Source organism: Artibeus jamaicensis, unplaced genomic scaffold, assembly GCF_021234435.1.
Source record: "Artibeus jamaicensis isolate MK-2021 breed Jamaican fruit bat unplaced genomic scaffold, CSHL_Jam_final contig_558, whole genome shotgun sequence".
Classification (NCBI taxonomy): Eukaryota; Metazoa; Chordata; class Mammalia; order Chiroptera; family Phyllostomidae; genus Artibeus; species Artibeus jamaicensis.
In genome coordinates this window covers 6,354,922-6,368,887 of record NW_026521886.1, presented here as the reverse complement: position 1 = coordinate 6,368,887, position 13,966 = coordinate 6,354,922, and the positions used below count along the sequence as shown (strand labels likewise).

Here is a 13,966-nt window from a genome sequence, read left to right as displayed (position 1 = left end):
AACCCCAAAGATTCCACCAAGAAACTACCAGAACTGATTAATGAATTCAGTAGAAATCAGTTGCATTTTTATGTCAATAATGAACTAACAGAAAGGAAAATTAACAACCCCATTCACAATTGTTACAAAAGAATTAAATACCTAGGAATAAACCTAACCAAGGATTTAAAAGACCTGTACTTGGAAAATTGTAAGACACCACTGAAAGAAATAGAATATACAAATAAGTGGAAGCACATACCACGTTCATGGATAGGAAGAATTAATATCATTAAAATGTGCATATGACTCAAAGCAATTTACAGCTTTAACACAACTCCTGTCAAGATTCCAATGGCATATTTCACAGTAGAACAAATATTTTAAAAATTTATATGGAATCACAAAAGGCCCTGCATAGCAACAGCAATCTTGAGAAAGAATTACAATGTCAGGGAATCACACTACCTAAAGTGAAACTATACTATGAGGCCACAGTAATTCAAACCGCCTGGTGCTGGCATAAAAACAGACACACAGATAAATGGAACAAAATAGAGAACTCAGAAATAAACCCACACCTTTATAGTCATTTAATACTAGACAGAGGAAGCAAATACATATAATGGACTAAAGTGTATTCATTAAATGGTGTTGGGAAAATTGAACAAATATGAGTAGAAAAATTAAACCAAACCACCTTCTTACAACACACACAAGAATAAATGGATCAAAGACTTAAATGTTAGACCCAAAACCATAAAAATTATAGAAGAAAACATAGGCAGCAAAATCTCAGACACTGCTTGAGGCAATATTTTATGGGATATATCTCCCCAGGGAATGGAAACAAAAGAAAAAAATAGACAAATGGACTACATAAAACTAAGACGTTTTTGCACAGCAAAGGAAATCATCAACAAAATAAAAAGACAACTCACAGAATGGGAAAATATATTCACCAATACATCTGATAAAGGGTTAATATCTAAAAGTTATCAAGAACTTACAAAACTCAACACCAAAAAAACAAACCAACCCAATTTTAAAAAATGGGCAAAGGTCCTGAATACATACCTCTCCAAAGAGGACATACAGATGACTAATAAAGCACATAACAGGATGCTTGATGTCACTATTCATCAGAGAACTACAAATGAAAACCACAATGAGATACCTGCCAGAATGGCTATCATCCATAAATCAACAAACAAGTGCCGCCAAGGATGTGGAGAAAAGGGAACCCTTTTGCACTGTTGGTGGGAATGCAGACTGGTGCAGCCACTGTGGAAAGCAGTGTGTAGATACCTCAAAAACTTAAAAATGGATGAGCCTTTTGACTCAGTGATCCCACTTCTGAGAATATATCCAAAGGAACCCAAAGCACTAATTCAAAAGAACATAAGCACCTTTATATTCATTGCAGCATTATTTACAGTCACCAAGGTATAGAAGCAGCCCAAGTGTCCATCAGTAGATGAGTGGATAAAACAACTATGGGACATTTACACAATGGGATACTACTTGGCTGTAAAAAAGAAGAAAATTGTACCCTTTAGGACAATATGGATGGACCTGGAGAACATTATGCTAAGTGAGATAAGCCAGTCAGAGAAAGACAAATACCATGTGATTTCACTAATATGTGTAATCTAATGAACAAACTGAACTAACAAGGAAAATGGCACAGACTCATAGATGGAGACCAGGAGGACAGCTAATGGAGGCAGGGAGGTGATGGGGTGAAGGGATTGAGGAAAAAGGATTCATGGACATGGACAACAGTGTGGAGATTTTTGGGGAGAGGGATGTATAAGGTAATGAAAAAATACAGTAAAGATTAAATCAAAATAAAATAAATTTAAAAAATAATAAAAATTAAAAATAGATAGGAGACAGAGCCTGGAAACAGACCAATGCATATGTGAGAGCATTCAAATTAGCATGGAAAGCATGTACTCTCCAATAAATGAAGCAGAGATAACCGATAAGTCTTAAAGAAAAAAATGAAATGTCTCCCCACTCACTGCCGGCATCAAGTCCAGGTAGAATAAAGAAGGTGAGTGTGAAAAACATACTCTAAAATTTCAAGAACTAAAACCAATGTGTTATCTTAATGACCTCAAAGTAGACACAGTCTTATTCTTAAAATAAGACACAAAAAGCACAAACCTTAAAGGAAAAGAATGATAGATTCAACTGTTACAGAAGATAGCATATGAGACTGGGCTACTGTTGCTGGCCAGAGACTACTGTGTCCTGGTTGCCAGGCAACACCTACCAAAATTAGGTAGCAGCTAGGAATGAAGGGCCAGAGGGGAAATAAAGGCTGGGACTTCACCATTGCAATCTAAGAAAGAATTTAATTCAGAAGGCTAAAAGCAAAGGTGGATTTTTCTAACCTATTTACCCAGGAATTCTGAGCCTGGTCTATTGAGGCTGCCAGGCATTCTGAATAACACAAGTAAACTATGATAGTGCAGGAGGGAAGCCCTTGAAAGTCTGTGTGTTTCATCTCCACTAGCTGGTAAAAGGCAAATCCTGACATTGTGTATTCATCCCAAGGCCTAGAAAGGAGAAGGCGTGGCAGTCTACAGTGCCCGAAAGAAAAAAGCCCATAAACCACTTTGGTTAACTGCCTGCCTCCTGTACAAAAGGAGCAAACTGTCTGAGGCAAGATAAGGATTCAGGGCTAACAGACCCCACTCATACCTATGTTTAGGCGGTCATAGCCCCACAGAAACCTGGTATCACCTTTACCTGTCAATCAACATGTAACTCTCTCACTTCTATCCTACCAACTATGTGAGTCCTCAGAACAAAGGACTCCTGCTCTTCTCTTGGCTTTTGGCTCTCTTGTTGTTAGAGGAAGTTGGCAGTTATTTTAAAACATAGCACAATACCCAGGGAATGACTTGTTTTTTCCTTTGCTTCTTACTTTCGTGCCAGAATTAACAGTCTAAGTGACAGACTGCCCCTCACCCTATATAAGCAATTGCTCCCTGCTGACTGGGGCCCAGAATTTGGAGACTGCATCCTCTGGGTCCTAATGCAAAATAAAGGTTCCACTTTGCTTCCTCCAGTGTTTGGTCTGAGTCTTTCCCATAACACTGTCACATGGTGGGGGCCTCTGACCACCCCTTTCTGGCCAACCAGCCTCTGGCCACCTGGGAGCTGCCCACCCTTGCTTTTTCCACCCTTGCTTTTGCTCTCCCATTTACTAATAAACTTTACTTGCAGGGTAATAGGCTTGCTGACCTGTAATTCTTTACTACATCAGCAAGAAGAACCAAGGTTTCTCCAGTAACACAACTACATTAAACTTGCAAACTTCAGTTAACCAAAAGATCCCATAAAGAGTATGAAAAAAAAATCTGGGAGACTTCTCAATACATATAACCAAAGGATTCTAGGATATAATCCTTATATCCTAGGTATAATCCTTATTAGGATTGTAGGTATAATCCTTATTATATCCTAGAATCCTTTGATTATATCCTATATTATATCCAAAATATAAAGAATACCTACAAATCAGTACAAAAATAAAACAACCTGAGAAAAAAGCAAAAGGCCTGAAAGTTTCATAGAAGTGGAAATGCAAATGATCCATAAATGCATGAAAAAATGTTCAACTTCATCAGGAAATGTAAATCTAAAGCCACAACAAAATACCATTTCATAATTGCCATTATGCAGGCAATAATTAAATATATCAACTGTTGACAAGGATATGAAGCAAAGCAGAAGTGATACCCACAGCTAGTGGGAGAGTAACTGGTATAATCATTTGGAAAAACAGTTTGGTATCATCACCTGTTAAGGTAGAAATCATGTATCCTTTATGACTTCAGCTTCAGCTAAAGTCTTATATATGCACTGAAAGATATATGTAAGAACAGGCACAGCTGTGTTGTTTTTAAGAGCAAAATACTAGAAACACCAGAATCAATCAACTATGATATGATTCTACTTAGATGAAGTACCAAAACAAGCCAAAAGGAACAAAATAGTTTCAGGAATATATGTGTATTTGGTAAAAAATGCAAAGAAAAGCAAGAAATTTTGGATAGTGGTTCACGCTAAGGGGAGAAAGGAAAATGTAATCAGGATGAGATATCTAAGAAGTCTTCCAGAGAGTACTACTTTGTTTCCTTATTCTTTTTTTTTTAAGATTTTATTTATTTATTTTTAGAGGAGAAGGAGAGAGGAAGAGAAACATCAATGTATGGTTGCCTTTCTGCATACCCTGCTGGGAACTGGCCTGTAGGGAACCAGCCTGCAACCCAGGCATGTGCCCTGACTGGGAATCCAACCGTGATCCTCTGGTTAGCAGGCCTGTGCTCAATTCACTGAGCTACACCAGCCAGGGCTGTTTCTTTATTCTTTAAGATGTATATGCAAGTTTTATTAAACAATTGTAAGGCAATGAGTACTTAAAAATAAATTTGAAAACATAGCCTATAATTTCATGAAACTACCCAATAGTTTGTTTTTTCATATACCATTTCAGCTTTCTGATAATAAGTATATTTAAAAATATTAAAAGTCCGTATTACTCAGATGGGGTTATCTTCCAAAGGTTCATTTCTAAGTGAGTTATTTTAAACCTCAGAACAAATTTGTCCATAAAAATGCTGGATTCCCAGTTAGTCCCCAAAGTTAAAGTATTATGAAGCACAGCTGAAATTACATCACCTCGTGCCACCTTCACACCCTTCCTCGCATTCATTTTACAAAATGTGGAAACCAAAGCTCCGCAGAGTTCTGTAACCTGGTCAAGATCAAGCAGTTAGGAAGTTGGATCTGTCTCCAGCTCCGACTACTATTCCCAAGTCCTGGCCTCTCCTTGCACTACTCTTATCAGGTCAAAAGTTTTTAGAACTATCTTTTATTCTTCTGGATAAACACTTGATAAGTAAGCCAACAACAAACTAACAACCAGGAGGAAAAGGCTAGTCCTTAGGTTAACCGCTAGTCGGTTAACCCCACGGGCCTCGGTCCTATAACATTTCTGCGGAGTCTAGGCCGTTGTGGTAGCTTCGGAAGGCCCTCCCACGCGGCCGGCTCACCCACGGTGCCAAAGGAGCAAAGCAAAAGGTTCTGGTCCAGGCTTCTTGTATACCACCCCGGAAAACGAGTTCCGGGTACCCCCCCCCCCCCCGAGCGGTAGTTGGGTCTCGCGGATGCACTTCCGAGAGTGGAACAGGAACGCTCCAGTCAGAGGTCCGGGGTCTCAGAAGGCAGGACCAGCCTGGGATCCCGAAGACCCGGTCTCCCCCAGGCTCTCACTGCATTTCCCAAGCCGGCCCCGCCTACCCGCGTGCAGTGCGGACAGTAGCTCTTGCTGAAAATCATCACTCGGTTGCCCTCGATGAGGCCCAGGAGACGGCGCCGTAGCTTTTCGCAGGCCTCCGCGGACTGGCGACTGGTTCCGGGGGAAGACAGGCGGCCCCGGCGCCCAGGCAGCGACATGGGCACGCCGTGGACACCGCCTAGGCGGCGGTTGCGGACAGCGCCCAACTTCACCCGCCCCGGCGACGGTGGTGTACGCGACAACGGCGGCAGCGGTGGCTGCGACAGGGCCTCAAAGTCGCTCCCGGCCGGGTGCGACCAGGCCTGCTACGAAAGGCGGATACTCGAACTCCAACGGAGCGCCTAAGGCTGAGTTTGGATGGACAAACCTCAAAGCACCGCCCACGATCCACACCAGCAGCAAATCCCTCGGACCACCGCTCGCCCCGCCCGCCCCCGTGGACTCGCGCCGCGCGCACTGCCTTGTCACGTGGTGCCTCCCCACTCCAGCTCACAAGAATAGGTGACACTTACCTTTCCAGAATGGTTGGGTGCAAACCTGCGTACCTTAGTGCTGCAAACCCTCGTTACTGCGATTTTGTGAGCACTTCTCTGGACAACCCAGCCTCTGCGATGCCAACCAGGGATGCCCTCTGCGGAGGACTTCACACGCCTTGTAATATATAACAATCACCCCAAACTGTGGTAAAAAAATATTTTTAATGTGTCATGACCATCATTCCAGATATCTCTACAAGCATTAAACACATAGAAGTATGGAGAGATACTTTTCTAGTACAAGGTCAAGTTAATTTAAAGTAAAATGCAAATTAAATTTTAAGAAAACAAGCTAAACTGTAACTGTCAGAATTATTCAGACTTTCCCGGAGAATCTAATAGTTTCTCAAAGATCTCTTTTAAAAAATGATTATAAACACTGAAATTGAGGTAATTATTTTTAAATTTATTTTTCAATTACAATTTACATTCAATACTATTTTGTATTAGCTTCAAGTGTGCAAGGTAATGGAAATGTTGGAAACTCAGTTCTTCTTTCCTACACAGTAAAGAATTAAAGCTCAGCAAGTAGTCAGTATACAAGGAGAGTTTATTAGTAATTAAAGTTCTTTTCCCTGAGGTGGATGAGAGAGGCATAGGCCCCTGGTCCCTTTGTCCTGAGAACTTACACAGTTCGTGGGTGAGGGAGTTACCCCACAATGATTGGCATATAAAGGTGGTGTCTGTGCCTTTCCAGGAGGACATGACCACCTAAAGGTAAGCATGTGTGCGGATCTATTTCCCAGGGTCCTTATCTTTGCTCCAGACCACATCTGGTCATCCATTGTAAAACAGATATGTGACCCAAGACAGTTAATCAAAATTAATGCAGTTAACCAAAGTTATTTACAGGCTTTGTCTGTAAACATTATGGACCCCTCTTAAAACAGATACATTACTGGAGGCAGTTAATCAAAGGCAAGGCAGTTAACCAAAGTTATTTATGTTTTTTTTTTCTGTAACTACTGTGGACCCCCTCTAACCCCTCTTCTTTCTACACTCTAACTTCTACCTAATAGACAACCATATACTTTACAAAACAGCCCCCCAAAATTTCAAATACCTACCTGAAACCATTCATAGTTATTACAATATTATTGACTGTATTCCTTATGCTGCACTTTACATCCTGTGACTATTTTGTAACTACCAATTTGTTCTTCTAATCTGTTTACCTTTTTCACCCAGCTCCCCAAAGCCCCCACTCTTCCAGCAATCATCAGTGTCTTCTCTGCATTTATGGGTCTGTTTCTATTTTGTTCATTTATTTTGTTTTTTAGATTCCACATATAAGTTAAATCATATAGTATTGGTCTTTGACTTATTTCACTTAGCATTGATATCAGTAATTTTTAATACATTTCAACTTTGAACTGTATATTTTTACTTCATGGTAAAAAGTGAAAAAATTAGAACATTTACACTTATCTCTTTATTCATGAATTTTATGAATTATATTATTATTTATACATTGTCAGGTTTATAACATTTGTATTCCACATCCCCACTAAATCTCTCACAATTTAGTTTTACTTATGTGCACCCTGAGAGAAAAGACCTACAAAGAAGGATTCTGGATTGCTAACTGGGCTCAAATTTAAAAGCAGAACATAGCAGCCATTTCTAAAAAGGTGTCTCACCATCAATGAAATATCAGAAATAGAAATCAGGGAAAAAATCCCATTTGATACAGCAACAAGAAAAATAAAGTACCTAAGAATAAAACTAACTAGTAAAGTAAAAGACCTGTACTCAGAAAACTACACAACACTGAAGAAAGAAATTAAGGAAGACACAAACAAATGCAAGCATATACTGGGTTCATGGATTGGAAGAATTAACATCATCAAAATGTCCATACTACCTAAACAGGTGTCTCTCATGCAAACCCCTTTTTAGGGTCCCTTCCTTAGAGAAACTTCCAAAATATTATGTATTGGGTAGGGACTTAGATACTGTAACCTAGGAAACTCATTTGAAACCTATGTTGTTATGGGGAAGGTATTATTTTTATTTAGCTTGTAGGAAGTAAAGTTTTTTAAAAAATGCAATTTTTCCTAAAGTTGCCTGCCTCCTGGACTGAATTGTCTGCCTACCATATGAGCCAGTCCTTACAAAAAAAAAGCCCTTGGAATTCTATTTCAACTAATGGTACTGAGGCTTTCCCCATCTAATCAGAGCTGTGCAGTTATTACATGCTCATTGGCATCTTCACTGACCAGTCACCATTCTAACCAATCCAGTGCTTTCTGGACTAATAAACTTCAAGAATTTAAAGTCCTCATTTGAAAAAAATAGTAAGTCCTTATTTTCATGAGATCAGACCAATCAGGGACCACGTGCAGGGACTTCCTATGTAAGTTGGCTCCCCTCTGGCTTACAGAGTGTACTCTGCCTTTCCATGGAATACTGAACCTTGTGTTTCCCTGGCTGAAGTTGGAACACCAAAGATAAAACACCATCTTGGCAGAGTAGACAGAGTGGAGCAGATCAGCACAGACCAGCATGACACAGAGTAGAATGGAGTAGACCAGAGCAGAGCAGTACCCTCGCTCCAGGGCTGCCTGGCCCCACAGCTGTCTCACAGAGGTGCTGTCTCATAATTGAGCTCTAACATTATTGAGCTGTTCTCACAGCCCTGCTGTGTCACAATTAAGCTATTTTCACTGAGTGAATTTTCCTTCTTCATTGTCTGTTGGCATTGAATTAATGTCAAAAATCATCTATCTATTGACCCTTATTTAAAGGGATACTCATTGAATTTGGCATCCAACACTAATTTTTTGTCATGCCTTTTTATTATTGAACTTTAGAATTTTAATCTCTTCAATGTTTGACTGTAATTATCTCAATTTTTTTAAAAAAGGATTTCACAGTTGTGTACCCTGTTTTTACATTCTTGAGCATGTCTGTCTATTATATATACATATGAGCAACTCAGCTAACTTTAAAATTCCTGGATCGTGTTTTATTTCCCTCTGAACTTTGTAGATTTGCTCATCTTCTGGATTGGAATATGGATGTGGAAAATTATGAGAACAACGGTTTACATCTTGAATCACATGTTAGTTATCTATTGCTACAGAACAAATTACCCCAAAACTTGGTGAAAAGAGCAAATACTTATTATCTTACAGTTTCTGTGGGTAAGAAATCTGGGAACAAATTGGCTGAATGATTCTGCCTCAGAGTCTCTATGAAGTTGCATTAAGCTATTGACTGGGGCTGAAGAATCTGCTTCCAGTCTTAACTCACATAGTTGTTAACAGGAGTCAGTTCTCACTACATAGGCCTCTCTATAGGTTTCTTGGGTGTTTAATAACAAGTGACTTTCCCAAGAATGAGTAATTAAAAAGATAGAGATAGAAAGAGAGCCCATGTGAACCAAGCTAGAAGCAACATTTTCATATCCTTTTTATAACCTAACCTCAGAACATCCCATCACTTCTACTGAATTGTTACCTATAAACATCCCTAACCATTAATTAAGGAGAAAGGATGTTGAGAACCCGTTGATGAGAACTGTATCAAAAACTGATGGAAATATTTTGAGGATAACCATATATCATGTCCATTTTCTTTTTCTGTATAGAAGCCTATCTTATTTTTTATTTACCCTTGAGATTTGGAAACATCACCCAGCTATGTCTTGGTGTGTGATCTTTTGAGCACAAATCCAGGTACACCTTTACTTTAAGAATATTGGGAGGGAGGTGGGGAGCACTGGGGGGGGTGATCTGGGATGGGAGTAAAAGACAGAAGACTGTATTTGAACAACAATTAAAATAAATAGAAAAACAAGAATATTTTCCTCTGCTATATCTTTAGATCTTTTGTCCATTTTATTTGTTTAGTTTTTCTTTCTTCAGATAATTGTTATAATGTGTTGGGTTTCCTTTGCTTTTACATTCATTAAATCTATAATTATGGTTATAACCTTATTGTTTTATTTTCTTTTAATTTAATTTATTTATCTTGGGAAGAGAAGGGAAGGGAAGTGAAGGGAAGGGAAGGAGAGAAAGAGAGAAATATCAATGTATGGTTGCTTCTGGTGCATACCCTGCTGGGAACTGGCCCCTGCTGGGAACTGGCCTGCAACCCAGGCATGTCCCCTGATGGGGAATCAAACCGCAATCTTTTGGTTTGCAGGCCTGTGCTCAATCCACTGAGATAACCTTATTGTTTTCCATTAACTTTTCTGTTAGTTTGTGTTTCTTCTACCTTACCCATTATATCCCTTAATGTGTTTACAGTCATATTTATTCTGTATGTGTATTTTAGATACAATTATTTGTATAAAGAATATATTTGCTAGGACTTCCACCAAGATTGAGGCATATGTAGAGATACTGTGCTTTCTCACACAACCAAGTTTAGAGACAACAAAATATTAGCAACAGAAAACACAGTCAGAACACAGAAAATTGAACTTTTTGGAAGTCTGATAATAAGAAATTCTTCAGCCTGACTGGTAAGAGGGGCAAAGCCAGCAGCTGGTGGAGCGGGGTTGCACAGGAAAACTCGGTGAGAAGGACCCAGGCATGCGGATCCCAGGCGTGAGGTTGCAAAGGGCCGACCCAGTGAGTGACCTAGTGAGTGACCCAGGGAGCAACTGGATCCAGTGAGGGTGCAGTGTGGCAGGTTGACTGTGGTGGTGCATTGCTGCACAGATAGACGGGCGAGGGAATGGGCAGTGAGATGGGACAGAGCAGGGCCCCAGCAGCAGGAGGCAGCAGAGAGGGCCGCCATTTCCTTGCTCTGACCACACCCCCAAGTACAGTGTCGCAACCCAGCTACACCTCCCTGGTGGCACCGCCCCACCCCTAAGGCTCCGCTCCTCATACTTAATGGGCGGGAACAGATCAAAAATGGCTCAAGAAGATCTCAAAGCCCCAGAGGCCATAAATCTAAGTGACAAAGAAATAGCAAAACTTTCAGATGGACAGTTCAAAACACTGGTGATCAGGATGCTCACAGAACTGGTTGATTTTGGTCACAAATTAGAGGAACATATGAAGGCTAAACTAATTGAAATGAAGGGAATTGCACAGGAAACCAATAGTGATGAAGAGGAAACTGGGACTCAGATCAATGGAGTGAACCAGAAGGAAGAAACTAATGGCCAAACAAAAAAATATGAAGAAACAAGAATTCAAAAAAATGAGGAGAGACTTAGGAACCTCCAGGACATCTTTAAATGCTCCAACATCCGAATTATAGGGGTACCAGAAGGGGGAAAGGAACAGCCACCAGTGGAAAACTTATTTGAACAAATAATAAAGGAGAATTCCCCCAATCTGGCAAAGGAAATAGACTTCCAGGAAATCCAGGAAACTCAGAGAGTCCCAAAGAGGTTGGACCCAAGAAGGAACACACTAAGGCACATCATCATTATATTAGCCAAGATTCAAATGAAGGAGAGAATCCTAGAAGCAGCAAGAGCTAAGGGGACAGTCACCTACAAAGGAGTTCCCCTCAGACTGTCAGCGGATTTCTCAAAAGAGATCTTACAGGCAAGAAGGGGCTGGAAAGAGGTATTCCAAGTCATGAAATTCAAAGACCTATAACCAAGATTGCTCTATCCAGCAAAACTTTCATTTAGAATGGAAGGGCAGATAAAGTGCTTCTCAGATAAGATCAAATTCAAGAAGTTAATCATCACCAAGCCCTTATTATATGAAATGTTAAAGGGACTTACCTAAGAAAAAGAAGATAAAAAAGATGAACAGTAAAAGGACAGCAAACTCACAGTTATTGAGAACCACACCTAAAACAAAAGCAAACTAAGAGGACAGCTAGATCAGGAGCCGAACCATAGAAATGAAGATCAAATGGAGGGTTAGCAACAGGGGAGTGGGAGGAGGAGAAAGAGGGAGAAGGTACAGAAAATAAGTAGCGTAGATGGTAGGTAGAAAATAGATAGGGGGGAGGGCAGGAATATTATGGGAAATATAGAATCTAAAGAACTTGAGACACGTGGTCATAAGCTAAAGGGGGGAATGGTGGGGGTAGGGGTGCAGGGTGGAGGGGAATGAAGGAGGGAATAGAACAACTGTAATGGCATAATCAATAAAATAAAAATTAAAAAAGAATATATTTGCTGTTTTTTAAAGATTTTATTTATTCATCTTCAGAGGGGGAAGGGAAGGAAAGAAGGAGAGAGGGAGAGAAATATCAATGTATGGTTGCCTCTCATGCATTCCCTACTGGGAACTGGCGGGCAACCCAGGCATGTGCCCTAATTGGGAATCAAACCATAATCTCTTGGTTCACAGGCCCATGCTCAATCCACTGAGCAACACCAGCCCGGGCATATGTGCTGTTTTTAATGTGGTTTTGTGCTCTATATTATCTTTAGTTTTTAAAGATTTATCTATCTATCTATCTATCTATCTCTCTCTCTCTCTCTCTCTCTCTCTCTCTCTCTCTCTATCTATCTATCATCTATTTATTTATTTTTAGAGAAAGGGGAGGGGAAAAAGAAAAAGAGAGGGAGAAAAATATTTATGTGAGAGAGAAGCATTAATTGATTGCCTCTCATACACACCCCTACCAGGGACCAAACCCACAACCCAGTCATGTGTCTAGAACTGTAATCAAATGGAAGATGTTTTGCTTTACAGGACAATGCCAAACCAGCAAAGCTACACCAGTCAGGGCATACATTACTTTTATTTTTAATTTATTTGCTCTGTCAGCTTTCTCTAATCATCTGATGGGTTAAAGGGACATTGAGAATCCTCTCTGTTTATGCCTGAGCTGTGACCTTTATTGTAAGAATGAAATATAGGCATGCTCTCTCCCAGGGAGAACTGACCTTACTCCCCAGAAGATTAGTACTTTTAATATTTAACTGTTCCTTCGGGAAGAACTGGCCCTTCTCCCAAAGGGACCTGTTGGTTAGCTAAGTCACACAAGGCCATTGGCACATAGCCATTTTTGTCGAAAACATTTTTAAGCATAGCCTCCAAAGTGAGACTTTGGAGTCTCATCAGAGGGAAGGACACTTTGCTCAGAGCTTTCCCAGTCAGACCCTGAAAGCTGTTTCTGGGATTCCCCAGCATCTATGTTTGGGTGTTGATATACATCCTATCTGTTGATGTACAATCTTGATTCTTGCTTTTGCTTTGCTTTCAGTTAATAAAGTGCTTAGTTATTCACATTTGACTTGCTGTTTTATTGTCTGTGAATCCGAACCTCCAAAATAAGTGATCAGGATCTCATGTGTCCCTTAATGGCACCCCATCTTATTACCTTCTGTGGACTTACTTCTTTTTTTTGAAACTTTATGCCTTTTTCCCTTGAACTTCCTGCCCTCATTTTTATTTATTTATTAAAATATTTTATTGTTTATGCTATTACAGTTGTTCCACTTTTCTCCCCTTCTTCTCCTTCCACCCTGCCCACCCTCCACTTCCATAATCAGTCCCCTCATGGCTGTCCATACCCATGGGTCCTTCATATATGTTCTTTGACTAATCTCTTCAATTTCTTTCAGTCTGGCCCCCACCCCCACCCCTTTTACAGCTGGCAGTCTCTCCCATGATTCTATGCCTCTGGTTCTATTTTGTACATTACTTTATTTTTTCATTAGTTTCCTCTTATAAGTGAGATTATATGGTATTTGTCTTTCACTGCCTGGTTTATTTCACTTAGCATAATAGTTTCCAATTTCACTCATGCTGTCGGAAAAGGTAGGAGTTCCAATCTTTCTTTCTACTGTGTAGTATTCAATTGTGTAAAAGTACCACAGTTTTTGTTTTTTTTTTTATCCACTCATCTACTGATGGGCACTTAGGCTATTTCCAAATTTTGGCTATTGTAAATAGTGTGGCTATGAACATGGAGGTGCATAAATTCTTTTGATTTGGTGTTTGAGCTTCTTTGGGTATATTTCCAGCACTGGAATTGCTCAAATTCGCTCAAAAATTGTCTTACTGTTTTTCACAGTGGCTGCAACAGGCTGCATTCATTCGCTACACTAGGGATCCCTTTTCTCTACACTCTCTCCAGCACTTGTTGTTTGTTGATTTATTAATGATGGCCATTTTTACAGATGTGAGATGATATCTCATTATGGTTTTAATTTTTTTCATATGTCTATGGGCCATCTGAATGTCCTCCTTGAGGAAGT

The 13,966-nt window shown here is 40.0% G+C and overlaps 1 protein-coding gene across 6 annotated transcripts in view; it reads right to left on the bottom strand.

The window, feature by feature from the left end:
- Window positions 1-5,963, bottom strand: part of TXNRD3 (thioredoxin reductase 3) — a 96,654-nt gene extending 90,691 nt beyond the window's left edge. For 3 of the 6 annotated variants that reach the window (XM_053670288.1, XM_053670289.1, XM_053670291.1), the window contains exon 1: window positions 5,299-5,716. In XM_053670288.1, coding sequence (XP_053526263.1) covers window positions 5,299-5,454 — 156 coding nt within the window. In that variant the 5' untranslated portion in view covers window positions 5,455-5,716. Of the gene's footprint in view, window positions 1-5,298; window positions 5,718-5,808 lie in introns of those variants that run through there. The other 3 variants (XR_008392494.1, XM_053670290.1, XM_053670292.1) reach the window with 2 other exon arrangements.
- Window positions 5,964-13,966: the final 8,003 nt, after the last annotated feature.